Below are 18,324 nucleotides of genomic sequence, written 5' to 3'. Positions count from 1 at the left end.
TATTTACCCCTGCATACTTCTATTAGGAGATGCTGCTATCGTGCAGGAGGGTGGATCAATCTATTAGGGTCTCGTGTGTGAAAATCAAGCAGGGTAGTTGTTTCAAATCTTGTGTCCTGTCTAGAGTCGTGAGAGTCCCTAGAGCAGAGGATTGTATGACACCCAGAAGTCTGTTTTTATCAGTTTAATCTCTTTCTTTCTTTGTACTGTGTACTTCTATGAGGCTGGGCTAGCAGCAATTCCACAAGTTTTACTTTCTTTCCCTGCCCTACGCTTGGAATCTGTCTGGTGTAAGGGCCTGGTAATTGGTTATTTATCTGATCCCTCTACAAGGCTCTCTCTGGCTAGGATATGTGTTCTACTTCGCTGTATGCCCTTATACTATGTGGTCCGCCTCAGGCCTGCACTGCAGCATATTGCGTATATCTTTTTTCTTTGCTGCAAGTCTCTTCTAAGGCTAGGGGAATCTTGCGCAGTGTTTTGATATGTTCGTGACTTGTAGGTAAAAGTTATTGGGACTCTCAATAGAGCGGTTGCCTTCTCAGTCAAAACTGTATTTATAGTCTCTCACTTTGCCGTGTTCTTTTTAACATGCAGCAGTTTTTTGTTTTGTTTTGTTCCCCCCCCCCCCAGTCAGTAGGGACAGGATGGCGGTTTCCCGTCTGTGACCAGACTCACCCCCCGATCCTGGCTGTCAGCTCGCTCTGTGATTTGGACCTCTGCAAGGCAGGTGGATACCTTTCGCTGTTTCTTAGATTATTTTTAGGATTATTGTACCGCTCTCCTTTCTGCGGCTACAGCCGTAATCGCTCACCTCTAGCTCTGTCACCTCTACCTCTGTCTGACGACTTTTGCGGTGGGGGAATCGGATGTCAGATTCCTTGCTATCTTGAGTCTGGCAGGTATCTCTCTCTCTCCTGCAATTTCGGGGGTATTTCTACGAGTTTTAGCAAGTTTTAAAAGCTTTTGCTTCTGGAGCTCTTTTTTTTGTGTCCCCACTTGAGGGATTTTATAATAGGTATTAAAGGAATCATATTCTAAAATACAACAAAAAGAAACAACAGAGATGTGCCATAACAAAAATTCATCTATCTTCAATCAAGAGATTTTGAAATTTTATAGGTTCAGAAAAAAAAAAAAGGGAAGGGGTAAGAAAGGGGAGGAGAGGGGGGGGGAAGCCTCACTCTCTCATTCACTCCCAGAGCCCAACCAATTGTTGGGAAGATACCCAGCAATTATATTCAATTGAATATATGGGATTTAATCAAAGGTTTAACCAACACCCTTCGCATTGGTGCCTGAAGTGATAAGATAAACGCCTTCCATTTTTTAAGAAATAAAGCCATTTGAGCATCTGAAGCATTCAACAAATTGTATTGTTCAATTGTGCATTGAGTAATCAGGGCATTTTTAAGATCTGAAAATTTAGGGGCAAAATGTGCTTTCCACAGCCTTAAAGGGACACTGTACCCAAAAATTTTCTTTCGTGATTCAGATTGAGCATGAAATTTTAAGCAACTTTCTAATTTACTCCTATTATCAAATTTTCTTCATTCTCTTGGTATCTTTATTTGAAATGCAAGAATGTTAATTTAGATGCCGGCCCATTTTTGGTGAACAACCTGGTTGGCCTTGCTGATTGGTGGATAAATTCATCCACCAATAAAAAAGTGCTGGCCAGAGTACTGAAACCAAAAAAAAGCTTAGATGCCTTCTTTTTCAAATAATGATAGCAAGAGAATGAAGAAAAATTGATAATAGGAGTAAATTAGAAACTTGCTTAAAATTGCATGCTCTTTCTGAATTACAAAAGAAAAAATTTGGGTTCAGTTACCCTTTAAGATGAGATTACGGCCTATTAATATTATTGTGTTAATAAGCTTAAAGTTTTTAAAGGTTCCTTGAAATTTAGCAAGGAAAAATATCTGAACTGGTTTAATGTAAAAATCCAACAATAGATCTGAATTCATCCAAAATGTCACTTTCTTCCAAAACTGCATAATTTTTGGGCAACCTCAAAAACAATGTAAGAGATAGGCTTGCGTTGCCCTACATCTTGAGCATAGACTATTTGTATTATACCACCTGGATAGAATATCTGGGGATAGGTACGTCTGCAAGCTTATTTTAATCTGTGACTCCCTCCATGATGTCATAATCCAGGCTTGCTCCGTTATTTTAAAACTATCTGTTATGTCCTGAGCATTAATCCTGGGAAAATATTTAGACCATTTCACTACTATATCATTAGTTTGCTTATTTGAGGGACGTTGATTTAGTAGGCCATATAAGGGAGATAAAGAATATATACCGGCCTGATAACCTATAATTCTGCTGTTTCACTCTCCTATGGACCAATCTGTACCATATTTTTGTTTTAATTCAAAGATAAAATGCCTTAGTTGTAAATAAGCATAGAAATCTTGCTTGGACAATCCGTATTTATTAACTAAGACATGGAATGTTTCTGGAGAAGAATCTGGCCTTAAAATTTGGTTGATCCACTTTAAACCCTTAATAGCCCACTGCTTAAACACAGGATTAAATAGGCCTGGGGCAAAGTTAGGATTACCTCTGATAGGGAGAAACTTGGAAACATAAGGGTAACGATCAATCTTAGAACAAAACTTCTGCCATGACAATATTACATTTTTAAAAGTCACCAAAGAAAAGACAGTTGAAGGTAACAATGTTATTGGGCAATGAAGTAGTGCGTTCAAATAAAATGGAGCAACAAGATTAGATTTGCATACAAGCAAAATAACCTGATCTTTTTCGGTAATCCAATCTAAAGCTGTTTTAAAGAGGAAGATAAGATTATAAAATTAAATATTGGGAAGAGCCAATCCTGCGGAGAGTTTAGAGTTCATAAGACGATGAATAGCTATCTGAGGTTTGGCCCCTTTCCACAAAAAGCTAGTACATGATTTATTATACCTGAGAATATCAGATTTATGAATAAAGATCGGAATTTTTTTAATTAAATAAAGTAATTTAGGAAAAAGTATTGTTTTGATTAATGTGGCACGTGATGTCAACGATAAAGGGAGATTAGACCAGTCCTTTAATTTTTTTTTTGTAGTTATTAAAGCATTGGGGATAGTTTAAACTATACCACTCGTGTGGATTGATACTCAATCTAATCCCCAAATAAATAATCTGAGTAGTCTCAGTAAATGGATGTTTAGTTCTGTTGCCCTGTTCCTTAAGCAGCCAAAGAAGTTCTAATTTTAAAAGATTAATTTTTTAACCTGAAATCATACCAAACATATGAATAATATTGCATAATAATGGTAAACTTTCCTTAATATTACTTAGAAATAACAAAAGGTCATCCGCATAGAGTAGCAGCACCAGCTTCTGGCCGCATAATCGAATTCCTTGAAGTTCTTGGCAAAGGAGGATCGCCAGAGGTTCTAATGAGATATTGAAAAGCAATGGAGAGAGCGGGCACCCCTGTCCGGTGCCCCTGTGAAGCACAAACCTTTGAGAAATATAATTATTAATAATTATTGTGGATACAGGAGAGGAACAGATTAATTGAATGAAATTACTAAAATAGCCTATCAGACCAAATTGCTCCATAGAGCTGAAAAGATGATCCCAACAGATATGGTCAAAGGCTTTTTCTGCATCGACTGTCAATATAGCCAGATCAGTCAGATCTCTCCGCCTGGAAGATTTAAATTTATTCCAGAAATAATCAAGAACTAACATGACCTTCCTCATATTCCGCACTGGGTTCCTCCCGGGCATAAAACCCGATTGGTTCTCGGGGATTATATCTCCAAGATGGGGTTTAAGCCGCTTTGCTATTATGGATGTTAAAAGTTTATAATCTGTGTTCAGAACCGAGATTGGCCTATATGAGGCTGGGGCTTCAGGGTCCTTATTTTTTTTTTAAGATTAGCGAAATATTCGCAGCAGCAAAATAAGGAGAACATTTAGTGTGGTCAGAGAAATATAGATTAAATAGTTTATTTATAGTGGGAGTAACTTGTTCTTGCAGGATTCTATAGAATTCTGTAGGGAGAGAGTCTGGACTGGCGGCTTTATTTAATTTGGCAGCCTTAATACTTTCCAAGATTTCAGCCTCCGATATAGGCATATTAATTCCAGACATAATTTCGGAGGAAAGCTTAGGTAGACTAATCCTGTCCCAGAATTATTTTTTCTTAGTTGGATCAAATCCCTCACACTTATACAGGTCATTAAAAAAAAAATGTATGCTTCCCTGATAAATTTATTTCTCTTGTGGTGTATCCAGTCCACGGGTTCATCCATTACTTGTGGGATATTCTCCTTCCCAACAGGAAGTTGCAAGAGGACACCCACAGCAGAGCTGTCTATATAGCTCCTCCCCTAACTGCCACCCCCAGTCATTCGACCGAAGACAAGCAAGAAAAAAGGAGAAACTATAGGGTGCAGTGGTGACTGTAGCTTAAAATAAAAAACACCTGCCTAAAAATGACAGGGCGGGCCGTGGACTGGATGCACCACAAGAGAAATAAATTTATCAGGTAAGCATAAATTTTGTTTTCTCTTGTAAAGGTGTATCCAGTCCACGGGTTCATCCATTACTTGTGGGATACCAATACCTAAGCTTTAGGACACGGATGAAGGGAGGGACAAGGCAGGCCCTTAAACGGAAGGCACCACTGCCTGTAAGACCTTTCTCCCAAAAACAGCCTCCGATGAAGCAAAAGTATCGAATTTGTAGAATTTCGAAAAAGTATGATGCGAAGACCAAGTCGCCGCCTTACAAATCTGTTCAACAGAGGCCTCATTTTTAAAGGCCCATGTGGAAGCTACCGCTCTAGTGGAATGAGCTGTAATTCTTTCAGGAGGCTGCTGGCCAGCAGTCTCATAAGCTAAGCGTATTATACTTCTTAGCCAAAAAGATAGAGAAGTTGCCGAAGCCTTTTGGCCTCTCCTCTGTCCAGAGTAGACAACAAACAAAGCAGATGTTTGACGAAAATCCTTCGTAGCTTGTAAATAAAACTTTAAAGCACGAACCACATCAAGATTGTGTAAAATACGTTCCTTCTTTGAGGAAGGATTAGGTAATAATGAAGGAACAACAATCTCCTGATTGATGTTCTTATTAGATACTACCTTAGGAAGAAACCCAGGTTTAGTACGCAAAACTACCTTATCTGCATGGAAAATCAGATAAGGGGAATCACACTGTAAAGCAGATAACTCCGAAACTCTTCGAGCCGAGGAGATAGCCACTAGAAACAGAACTTTCCAAGATAAAAGTTTAATATCTATGGAATGCAGAGGTTCAAACTGAACCCCTTGAAGAACTTTAAGAACTAAATTTAAACTCCATGGCGGAGCAACAGGTTTAAACACAGGCTTAATTCTAACTAAAGCCTGACAAAACGCCTGAGCATCTGGAACCTCAGCCAGACGTTTGTGCAAAAGAATAGACAGAGCAGAAATTTGTCCCTTTAAGGAACTAGCAGACAATCCTTTCTCCAATCCCCGCTGGAGAAAAAATAATATTCTAGGAATCCTGACTTTACTCCATGAGTAACCCTTGGATTCACACCAATGAAGATATTTACACCATATCTTATGATAGATTTTCCTGGTGACAGGCTTTCGAGCCTGAATTAAGGTATCAATGACCGACTCGGAAATCAAGCGTTCAATCTCCAAGCAGTCAGACGCAGAGAAATTAGATTTGGATGTTTGAAAGGACCCTGAAGTAGAAGGTCCTGTCTCAGCGGCAGAGTCCATGGTGGAAAGGATGACATGTCCACCAGATCTGCATACCAAGTCCTGCGTGGCCACGCAGGAGCTATCAAAATCACAGAAGCTCTCTCCTGCTTGATCTTGGCAATCAGACGAGGTAGCAGAGGAATCGGTGGAAACACATAAGCCAGGCTGAAGGACCAGGGCGCTGCTAGAGCATCTATCAGCGCCGCCTTGGGATCCCTGGACCTGGACCCGTAACAAGGAAACTTGGCGTTCTGACGAGATGCCATGAGATCCAGTTCTGGTTTGCCCCATAGATGAATCAACTGGGCAAATACCTCCAGATGGAGTTCCCACTCCCTCGGATGAAAAGTCTGCCGACTTAAAAAATCCGCCTCCCACTTCTATACTCCTGGGATATGGATAGCTGAGAGATGGCAAGAGTGAACCTCTGCCCATAGAATTATCTTTGAAACCTCCAACATCGCCAGGGGGCTCTTTGTACCCCCTTGATGGTTGATATAGGCTACAGTCGTGATGTTGTCTGACTGAAATCTGATGAACCTGACCGCAGCTAGCTGAGGCCAAGCCTGAAGAGCATTGAATATTGCTCTTAGTTCCAGAATGTTTATCGGAAGGAGGGCTTCCTCCTGAGTCCACGAACCCTGAGCCTTCAGGGAGTTCCAGACTGCGCCCCAGCCCAGAAGGCTGGCATCTGTCGTCACTATAGTCCATTCTGGCCTGCGGAAGCACATTCCCCTGGACAGATGGACCCGAGATAGCCACCAGAGAAGAGAATCCCTGGTCTCTTGATCCAGATTTAGCAGAGGGAACAAATCTGTGTAATCCCCATTCCACTGATTGAGCATGCAAAGTTGCAGTGGTCTGAGATGTAGGCAGGCAAACGGAACTATGTCCATTGCCGCTACCATTAAGCCGATTACTTCCATAGACTGAGCCACTGACGGCTAAAAAGTGGAATAAAGAGCACGGCAGGAAGTTAGAAGCTTTGACAACCTGACCTCTGTCAGAAAAATCTTCATTTCTACTGAATCTATCAGAGTTCCTAGGAAGGAAACTCTTGTGAGAGGGGAGAGAGAACTCTTTTCTTCGTTCACCTTCCACCCGTGACACTTCAGAAAGGCCAGAACAATGTCCGTATGGGACTTGGCTATTTGAAAATTCTATGCCTGTATCAGAATGTCGTCTAAGTAAGGGGCCACCGCTATGCCCCGTGGTCTTAGAACCGCTAGTAGGGACCCTAGAACCTTTGTAAAGATTCTTGGTGCCGTGGCTAACCCGAAGGGAAGAGCCACAAACTGGTAATGCCTGTCTAGGAAGGCAAACCTGAGAAACCGATGATGATCTCTGTGTATTGGAATGTGGAGATAAGCATCCTTTAAGTCCACGGTAGTCATATATTGACCCTCCTGGATCAGAGGTAGGATAGTTCGAATAGTCTCCATCTTGAAGGATGGGACCCTGAGAAATTTGTTTAGGATCTTGAGATCCAAGATTGGTCTGAAAGTTCCCTCTTTTTTGGGAACTATAAACAGATTTGAATAGAATCCCCTGTTACTGCCTTGGAACTGGGTGGATCACTCCCATGACCAGAAGGTCTTGAACACAACGTAAGAATGCCTCTCTCTTTATCTGGTTTGCAGATAATTGAGAAAGATGAAATCTCCCTTTTGGGGATGAGGCTTTGAAATCCAGAAGCTATCCCTGGGAAACAATCTCCAGAGCCCAGGGATCCTGGACGTCTCTTGGCCAAGCGTGGGCAAAGAGAGAAAGTCTGCCCCTAACTAGATCCGGTCCTGGATCGGGGGCTACTCCTTCATGCTGTCTTAGAGGCAGCAGCAGGTTTTTTGGCCTGCTTTCCCTTGCTCCAAGCCTGGTTAGGTCTCCAGACTGGCTTGGACTGGGCAAAATTTCCTTTTTGTTTTGAAGTAGAGGAAGTTGAAGCTGCGCCACTCTTGAAGTTTCGAAAGGAACGAAAATTAGTCTGTTTGGTCCTTAATTTGTTGGACCTATCCTGGGGAAGGGCGTCTCTCCCTCCAGCAATATCAGAAATGATCTCCTTCAGTCCGGGCCCGAATAGGGTTTGAAGGGGATGTTGAGAAGCTTAGACTTTGAAGTAACGTCAGTTGACCAGGATTTAAGCCATAGCGCCCTACGCGCCTGAATGGTAAAATCTGAATTCTTAGCCGTTAGCTTAGTTAAATGAAAAACGGCGTCAGAAATAAATGAATTGGCTAACTTAAGAGCTTTAAGCCTGTCTAGGATATCATCCAACCGGGTCTCCACCTCAAGAGCCTCTTCAAGAGACTCGAACCAGAAAGCCGCTGCAGCAGTTACTGGGGCAATGCATGCAAGAGGCTGGAGAATAAAACCTTGTTGTATAAAGATTTTCTTAAGGAAACCCTCTAATTTTTTATCCATTGGATCTAGGAAAGCACAACTGTCCTCGACGGGGATAGTTGTACGCTTAGCTAGGGTAGATACTGCTCCCTCCACCTTAGGGACCGTCTGCCACGAGTCCCGTGTAGCGGCATCTATGGGAAACATCTTTTTAAACGCAGGAGGGGGAGAGAACGGTACACCTGGTCTATCCCATTCCTTCGTAACAATTTCTGAAAACCTCTTAGGTATTGGAAAAACATCAGTGTAAACAGGCACTGCAAAGTATTTGTCCATTTTACACAATTTCTCTGGGACTACAATGGTGTCACAGTTATCCAGAGTTGCTAAAACCTCCTTGAGCAACAAGCGGAGGTGTTCAAGCTTAAATTTAAATGCTGTTATTTCAGAGTCAGACTGGAGTAATGCCTTCCCTGAATCAGAAATGTCACCCACAGATAGAAGCTCTCCTGCTTCGGCTTCTGTACATTGTGAGGGTATATCAGACATAGCTACTAAAGCGTCAGAAAGGTCAGTGCATTTGGCACACATTCTAAGAGGGGATTCCACAATGGCTTCTAAACATAATGAACAAGGAGTTTCCTCTATGTCAGACATGTTTAACAGACTAGGAATGAGACCAGCAAGCTTGGAAAACACTTTAATAAATGTGAAAAAGCAATTAAATAAAAACGGTACTGTGCCTTTAAGAGAAAAAAAACTACCTCATAAACTGCAAAACAGTGATAAAAATTAGTAAACTCTACGAAATTTTTACAGTGTGTATAAGAGACTAAAGCAGCATTGCACCCACTTGCAAATGGAAGATTAACCCCTTAGGCCCCAAAACGGATCAGAAAAATGGAAAAAAACGTTAAAAAACAGTCAAACACACTGCCACAGCTCTGCTGTGGCCCTACCTGCCCTTAAACACGATTTTTGCAGGAAAAAACACCCTCTATAGTGGTCCTAGATGCCAGAGGACTCCTTTAGGGAAGCTGTATGTCTCAGTCTGGATATCAACTGTGCATAAAGTGCGTGAAAATAGGCCCCTCCCACCATACACTGAATGTCAGAGGGCCTTTTTTATGAGTGATCTAATAAGCCATGTGGAAAACTAGGCCCCAAAATAAAGATTTATCACCCTTTTAGAGAAAAAACGTTTTTACTATAAAACATGCGAACGTTTTTACACTAAGTAATATGAGTATTAACATGAATATTACCCTTTTTTGCAAGCATGATCTCAGTTGCTGATAAATCACTGTATCAGGCTTACCTCAAATATACCAGGCACTGTCAGCATTTTCTAGACCTTATCATCTCTCTAGAAAAAAATATACTGAACATACCTCAAAGCAGGCAATCTGCAGACCGTCCCCCCAACTGAAGTTTTCTTTCCATATTCTTCAGTTATGTGTGAGAACAGCAATGGACCTTAGTTACAAACCGCTAAGATCATCAAACCTCCAGGCAGAATTCTTCTTCCAATTTCTGCCTGAGAGTAAAAACAGTACAACGCCGGTACCGTTTAAAAATAACAAACTTTTGATTGAAGGTAAAAAACTACACTAATTCACCACATCTCTCTTGATACTTTCTTTCTTGTCGAGAGCTTGCAAGAGAATGACTGGGGGTGGCAGTTAGGGGAGGAGCTATATAGACAGCTCTGCTGTGGGTGTCCTCTTGCAACTTCCTGTTGGGAAGGAGAATATCCCACAAGTAATGGATGAACCCGTGGACTGGATACACCTTTACAAGAGAAAAAAACTTTTCAATATCAGATTGGTTAGTAAATCTATGGATACCGTTTTTGATAGCCGAGATAGTATTTTTAGAAATTGACCTGGTAGTTCTGGCAAGAAACTTTGCGGACCTACCCGTATGGCCCCCATATATAGCTTTCATTCTGCTATCCTCTTGAGCATTTTTTTGCTTACGAAAAATATCACGTGCCGTCTTAGCATTCAAATACATGGTCCAACGTGAAGTAGAGGGGCTGTCAACATACGCTTTATAGGATTTTTTTATTTGGTTAGATAACTGTATTTCAGTTTGCCTGAATCTTTTTTTAAGACGGCACATATAGGCCTTAATTTCTCACCTCAACACAGCCTTGGCTGACTCCCAGAACACCTCGTTTTTCTCTAGATATGTAGAGTTATATTTATAAAATTCCTACCATTTACCCCTCAACCAGTTTTGGAAATTAATATTATTAGCCAAGTGTTTGGGGAAATAGATGTTGTTATTATTATAGGAACGAAGCGGGTCGGAATTTAGCACCAATGATATAGTAGCATGGTCTGAGATCATGATATCATTGATCCCAGCTTCCCAGTTAAGACCTATTAACGTTTCTGAGATAAGAAACATATATCAATCCTGGATAGGGATTGGTGGGCTTTAGACATGCAGGTATATGTCTGGATTCTGGGCTTGACATATGTCTAAGAGCCCTAACTGAAAGCAAAATTTCTGTAAGATATGTGTCTTCCTATCACTATTACTTGGTATTTTTTTATTTAACTTGTCTAATAGGCTCTGCTATGAGATTAAGGTCTCCCGCTATGAGGTTTTGCCCAATATATTTATGCAGTTTAAGTGTCATGTTGTTCAAAAAATCCCTAGCCACATTATTGGGGCCATATACATTACGTAAAATAAGACGGGATTCCTTAAGAGCTATCTCCAATATTTGATAACGTCCTTCAGGATCCAATTGCGTAGCTTCAATTTTGTATTCTAAATATTTATTAAAAAGGATTGCTACCCCTTTTTTCATAGAATCATGAGGGGCGGCAACAACCTCCCCAACCCACTTAATTTTAAGATTGGGTATTTCTACAGATTTCCTGTAACAGGACAATATCCGGTTTCAGCTTACCCAAATGCTTAATTATAGATTTCCTTTTGATTGGGGAGGTTATGCCGCCCATGTTCCATGATATTAAATTAAAAGATTCTTAGCCCCTATATGTTCGCAGTCAGATAACTTAATTAAGGGTATACTACCTGTGCCAATATCTTTATTGTAAAATATTTGCCTAAAGCCTTGTAGGTATATGGATTTTAGGATGTAATACACCCGTCATGTTCTTTTAATTAGGAGGTTCTCACCTTACTTAGCATGGGGTCTAGATATCCAGTCAATATATTACACAAAGCTAGTGGACCATGAGAATCACACATTACTCTCCATATTCAGACTATTGAGGCATTACATTCAGCTCTCTTACTATTATCACTCTGCATATTGACCGTGCATCTTTCTTGTATATACCCTACATTTAGAGTCTTATAGTTAGTGGCTTTTTATTAGACACTGTATTTTCCCTGTTTAAGCTACAAACATGACCAGGTCTTAAGAGGTGTCACTCAACAGCCATACGCTGAATTTTCTTACACAGGGGACGCAACCATAGATGTTCCTTACCATATTGATGAACAGTACAGCGAACCCAGTGGGTCCTTAGCAAGTTCTGAAGCTGCTACTATAAAACTCTTAGTGTTTTGGTGACACACCCTAGCCCAAATTTACTCATGGCATAAATCGAGGATAACTTACTAGTAGTGTATTTGAAAGCTCAGAGACCCAATTATATTTACAAACCTGGCATGCTAACTGGCTCTGCCCCCCCTCCCCCCCCTACTTTATTTTGAGCGGCTCTCGCCCGCTGCATTCCCCTCCCCCCCATATAACCATAAAGCTAGCTCCCCCCTTGCCCTAATCTTACCTGAATAGATAATCTAATTTACCTTCTCTACGGCACAGAGGGGACCATTTTTGTTTATACTACCTTCACAATATTTTATGATAAAACTGAAGTCTCACTATAGATTGCGTATATCTTATAATAACGCTTTAGATATATGGATACATAATGCCCGTTTTATCAACAATGTGGTAGGTTGACATATCCTCTCTTAGCGGACTTTGCATTACTTTTCTAATAATATTGTATTTATACTTATTTGTAATTGTTTTGGGGCATACCCTTTATCTTGTATTTGTTCATGACTTCAATAAAAATTGTTTAAAAAAATAATAATAAAAAAAATTAAGAGAATCTGGCATCAACCCACACTAGATGGGGGGGGGGAGAATAAAGGGGAGGGGAAGGAGAAGAAGAGAGAGAGAGAAAAAAAAATTGTTTAAAAATGAAAATTAAAACCAGAACATATATTATACAACAGCAACTCCATTCCATATCCAATCAGTAAAACAACAATTGTAAGAGTGTACCCATTACTTAATATTTAAGATAGACCAACCTCCTTACAAAAAGATTCAGCTTCCACACTATTATTTAACGTATAAGAAATTCCTTGTCTGATCACTATTAAATTAGCAGGATAAATCAATCTAATATTGAAATCGGCTCTCATAAGTTTGCCATAAAAGGGTGACATCTCCCTTCTCTTTGTCAGCGTTTCAGATGAAAAGTCTTGAAAGATCATAACTTTATGGGGGCCAATTACAAAAGGATTACATTTCCTGTAATGTGTAAGATACAACATTTTATCCTGGAAATTCACAAATTTGAAAATGATAGGTCTTGGCTTGACATTATCATTATTTCCCCTTAAGTGGCCTATTCTGTGTACTCTCTCTATCTAAAAGGGGGTTGGAGGAGGAGGTATCAGAAGTGCCTGGGGTAGAGTGACCGAGACAAAGGACATTAAATCTTGAAATTCCACTGATTCAGGAAGACCGATGACCTTTAAGTTATTTTGTCTCGAACGGTCCTCGAGATCCTCAATTTTAGACTGAAGTAATGCAATAGCATTGCCTTGGGCTTTTGATATAGGGTCTTGAAGATTGAATCTGTCTTCTAAATCGAACACTCTAGTCTCCACCTCCTCTAGTCTTGCTGTAAACTGTCTAATTTCGATAGTCAGACTTGATATTTCCTTTTTGATTTCCTGTTTAACTGCATCTAACCGGGGGGGTCATCATTTTAACAATTTCTGCGGCAAAATCTGCCAAATCATTAGGTAGAAAATTAGCCACCCCTCTATCTTGTGATACGTCAGAAGCAGGATCCGGGGTTTTATTATTCCCTTTCCTGTCTCTTGATTTAGGCCGCATGTTGGGAGAGGAGCCTATATTAAGTGAGATAAATCTATCCATGAACTTTAAACTGAGTGTGTGTGATGTGTGTTAATCTCTACGTCAATAGACGTAGTGTGCTCGAATGTGAGGGAGAAAAAAAAAGGAGAGACAGAAAGAAAGGGCTAGGTCCCTTTCCAGCCCCTCTCTCACCTCTTGCCTTGGAACTGCCTCAAAGTCTGGAGGCGACAATTATCAGATATTAACAAGGTTATTTAAAACCCAAAAAACTTGATACCAAAAAAACTGGCGAAAATATTATTAAAGGTTACCCAAATATCTTAAAACCCTTTATAATTATCCCAAGCACAATCTATTTCTGCTACGCAATCAAGTGGTGCAGTGACTGAGTGTAACTAGGTGACAAAACAAAATAATGAAAGAGTAGGGGAATACCAAAGTAGCCTGATACTATATAAAATTACATTAAACACTATCTAATTATGCTAGTATAGCAAGTGTTACAGTGATTCGGTGACAAAAAACAAAACAAAAAAACAACTAAATCTATATCAATGAGTGAAAGTGAACCAAAACAACAACAGACTTCTTGTTATCAGTGGATACCAAGACTGGATAAATATTAACAAAATGCCTAATAGCGAACTTATAGCCCTCTGGTCTAAAATCTAAATATTCAGGCAAACTTAGCTAAACTCCAGAAAAACGCTTGCAGCAATAATTTAGTTAGCTATATATATATAATCCTCTTTTCCTTTTTTCCTTTTTTCCTTTCCTTCCCCAAGCATTTATATTTAGTGATAGGACAGCATGAGAAGGTGAAAAATGGAAACAAAGGAGCGGTTAATATCACACCAGAATATTCAGTATAATTCTCAAAGTTCAAAGAAAGTCAGATATACTCCTGTAGAAGCACCTATGGAAATTGGTAAGTCCAGCAAAGTCAATACCATAATGATAGAGCGGTTACAGAGCGTCAGCAAACAACCAAACACCAGAGTACCTATAGATGACAAGCTTCAGGTTTGGTGGAAAACAGATTACCGTCCAATGTGCTGTTGATTCCTATGTCATCACTACAATGATTTTTTTTCTGAGCAACAATGCTTACAGCCCGTCACCTCCTGGTGATCAATCAGCACAGCAAAACCTTTTAGGTGAGTAATGATCTAGCAGAGGGACTGAGTACAAGCCATATATAACTACACCAGGGACCCCCAAGCAATGCATCAGAAGAAAACAGTCAGAAGTAGAGAGACTCACAGTACTTGATGTACCAAGTGGTATATGCAGGGAGCCGCGGGATTTGCCCGTCCCACTACAATATGCCGCTATCCCACAGCTGACGATTGGAACCCCTCTAGTCGCGGAGAAACAACAGTGTTCCCAATAGAATGCGGCTGTAAATTGGTTGTAGAGGGCCGCGGGATTTACCCGTCCCTCCACTGTAGGATATTATCTAACACAGCAGCTCCTAATATCTTACCGGCGATCCAAATACTAACCGGCAGTCTGTACATAAACACGTACCGGCCAAGTGGCTCCCGTGTAGCCAGTGTCCACTGGAATACTGCTCCTCTGTCAGCAATAAGCTCACACCGGGGTCTTAGACCAAGGCTGTTCCTTTAACCGCTCCCGGTAGTCCTCGGGAGTACGCTGGTGGGAAACTCCGTATAGAACGGGTAATGCAGGATTGAGTACGATGCAATTGGTGCCAAGAAGGATTCGAATGAGGTGCTTCAGCGACCAAGCATATTCAAGGCTTCGGCATAGACTTCCACTACAAGATCATAGGATCCGATATCCGGGCGGTGCACTGTGAATCTGGCCAAGGACAACTGCAGTGAGTCTGGTGAATAGAACTGGTCTCAGACACTGAGAATCGGAGCTCAGGTAGCTACCTGCATGCTACCTGCTCACTCCGCCCCCAGCCGGAAGTCCACTTGTATGCTGTATTCACTCCCTATGTTATGAGTATTTGGTAATGCCACGTATAGGCCCCTCTTCAAAAATATTTTTGTGGGCTGGAAACAGTGAGTGCATTTGAAAGTAGTGTCACCTTTTTTGGTTTGCTGCAATAGGACTTTTTTGAACTGTAAAACATGTCAGAATCCCCAAGAGCATTATCTCTTATGATTTTAAAAAGAATACTTTGATTTTGATCAAAAGGTGATAAGCAAAAAAGAGAGAGAATGAGAAAGAAAGAGAGAGAAAGAAAAAGAGAGAGAAACAGAGGGAGAAAGGGAGAGAAAGAAAGGGAGAGAAAGAGAGAATATATATATATATATATATATATATATATATATATATATATATATATATATATATATATATATATATATATATATATATATATATATATATATATATATATATAGGCAAAAAATTGGTGTATGTGCACTCTCACCAACGTTCAACAACTACCAGGGTGCTGTACGGTAAATGATAAAAAAGCAAAAAGAAGCATTCACTGGATTTTCATCAAAAAGTGACCAGAACTTTAATATAGTTTGTGACGTTTCGGGACAGCAACAGTCCCTTCCTCTGACAAATAAACACTGAACAAAAGCAGCCTTAAATAGGCTCCCAAATACACTCCCCTCAGGATCAGCCAATCCAGGCTGAATGATTAAACACACCCATATGGTGACCAATGAGAAAACATGATACAAATTGTGCATGTGACTGTTATAACATAATTGACAAAAAAGGGGATTTGTTTTTAAAGCATTTTTGTCAATTATGTTATAACAGTCACATGCACAATTTGTATTATGTTTTCTCATTGGTCACCATATGGGTGTGTTTAATCATTCAGCCTGGATTGGCTGATCCTGAAGGGAGTGTATTTGGGAGCCTATTTAAGGCTGCTTTTGTTCAGTGTTTATTTGTCAGAGGAAGGGACTGTTGCTGTCCCGAAACGTCACAAACTATATTAAAGTTCTGGTCACTTTTTGATGAAAATCCAGTGAGTGCTTCTTTTAGCTTTTTATATATATATATATATATATTTATATATATATATATATATATATATATATATATATATATATATAAAAACACACATTGAAAGTCCTGCACTCACTTACAAGGCATTATTTCCCTAAGGTTTACCGGTGTTTGTCTGTACCGGATTACTTGGTTCTGCTGTTATAATTAGGAACATATTGTATCTATGCAGGTTTATCCTGCATGCTTCACTAGAGGGGGCAGTGTTCTTTCTATTTTTAATTATCTTTAAATATGGTGTGGCATGGTCCACATTTTTTAACCTAAAGCTATTAAACGTTAAGTTTTATCATCACCTACACTCCACCACATATATATTGCACATAACCATACCTCTCAAGTACACACACATGCCCTCTATTCTCTTTCAACCACTGATTTATGTGAATAGTACACACACATGACCTCTATTCTCTCTCAACCACTGATTTATGTGAATAGTACACACACATGCCCTCTATTCTCTCTCAACCACTGATTTATGTGAATAGTACACACACATTCCCTCTCTTCTCTCTCAACCACTGATTTATGTGAATATTACACACACATGCCTTCTGTTCTCTCTCACCCTCTGCTTTATGTGCATAGTACACACACATACCGTCTCTTCTTTATCACCCTCTGCTTCTAAATCCTAAACCATGAAATATTGTCTGCATTAAATGTTCTGACAGATGACATTAATACTGACGTAGATCTGAGTGTAACCTGTCAGCCGGAAGCTCCAATGCAGGAAATGTGTTACAGCGACAGTGCAGGTAAGCACACGTGTGTGTCGTGTCTTCTGTTTATGAGGTATTGCCTGGATTTTATAGCTTATTGTCTGTAAGTGCTGTTCATTATGTCACCAGTCAGGGTGCCAACTCAATCACACACAAGCAGGCCCATTTATCAAAGGGCTTGCGGACCTGATCCGACACTGCGGATCAGGTCCGCAAGACCTCGCTAAATGCGGAGAGCAATACGCTCTCCGCATTTAACATTGCACCAGCAGCTCACAAGAGCTGCTGGTGCAACGCCGCCCCCTGCTGACTCGCGGCCAATCGGCCGCCAGCAGGGAGCTGTCGATCAACCCGATCGTATTCGATCGGGTTGATGTCCGGCGATTCCTGTCCGCCTGTTCAGAGCAGGCGGACAGGGTTATGGAGCAGCGGTCTTTAGACCGCTGCTTCATAAGTTGTGTTTCTGGCGAGTCTGAAGACTCGCCAGAAACACGGCCCTTCAAGCTCCGTACGGAGCTTGATAAATGGGCCTGTGAGTGTCACAGTACAATATAGCCTGATACTCACTGACTGTTGTCACATTTCTAGTGTTTGATTATATCAGTCCTGATCATATAATGCCACCTGTGACGAACCAAGGTTATCCAACCCTGCGCCAGTCACTTATTTGGCACAGAAAGGGTTTTCAGCCCCCTTTTCTGTCACCTATAGGTCACAATCTAGCCATACCAGGCAAGCTTGTGATTCAGTTTAGTGGGTGCAAGAGTTAATTCGCATTCCCTTAATCTGTACTAGACGTAAGAGAAATGCCCAACACTCCCTTGTAATGCCACCCACAATAAACTATAAATCCTATAGCTCAAATGCTGCCACCACTTAAAATTTATTAAAGGGAAAATCTTAAGGAAAACCCCAGACTTTACACATTAACTCTAGAAATACAATTTAGCAGAAAATAACCTAAAATTATACAGTTCTAATATTCCAGTCTCTTTCAGTAACGTGGTTCAATTATTAGACAAAGGCCAAACTTAATAAAGGAATTATTTATTATGCCAAAAATATTATGCACAATGCATTATTAATAAAAAGTTGTTACAAATAAAATTACACACGCAAACAGTATTTTAAAATAAAAAGGAGAAAAACAGAATTGAATACTTTCCTAGTCTTCAAGATCTGCGCCAGGGGCTGGCATGAAAATGATGGCTCCTTACTTATGTACAGCAGCTCCCCTTGTAAGAATGACCATCTTATTGTTGAGAAATAAGAATCTTAAACCTACTTCTCAGAGATCATGTTGCTTAACCACACCCTCCTGGGCGGGCTAAGAAACCCCACTGTCTTTACAAACTTCAATAGACTAAATTTCTTGCCTGAATTTATACAATCCATTATCATTCCTGCTAG

The 18,324-nt window shown here is 40.3% G+C and overlaps 1 protein-coding gene across 1 annotated transcript in view; it reads left to right on the top strand.

Moving 5' to 3' along the window:
* LOC128658002 (uncharacterized) overlaps positions 1–18,324 on the top strand; it is a 149,397-nt gene that overhangs the window by 17,258 nt on the left and 113,815 nt on the right. The window contains exon 5 of the mRNA XM_053712442.1: positions 16,867–16,950. Within this exon, the coding sequence (XP_053568417.1) occupies positions 16,867–16,950 (84 nt within the window). The remainder of the gene's footprint in view (positions 1–16,866; positions 16,951–18,324) is intronic.

The sequence above is a fragment of the Bombina bombina genome, chromosome 4 (genome assembly GCF_027579735.1).
Source record: "Bombina bombina isolate aBomBom1 chromosome 4, aBomBom1.pri, whole genome shotgun sequence".
Classification (NCBI taxonomy): Eukaryota; Metazoa; Chordata; class Amphibia; order Anura; family Bombinatoridae; genus Bombina; species Bombina bombina.
Note: the sequence above shows the minus strand (reverse complement) of the source record. Positions and strands in the feature narration are given on the sequence as shown.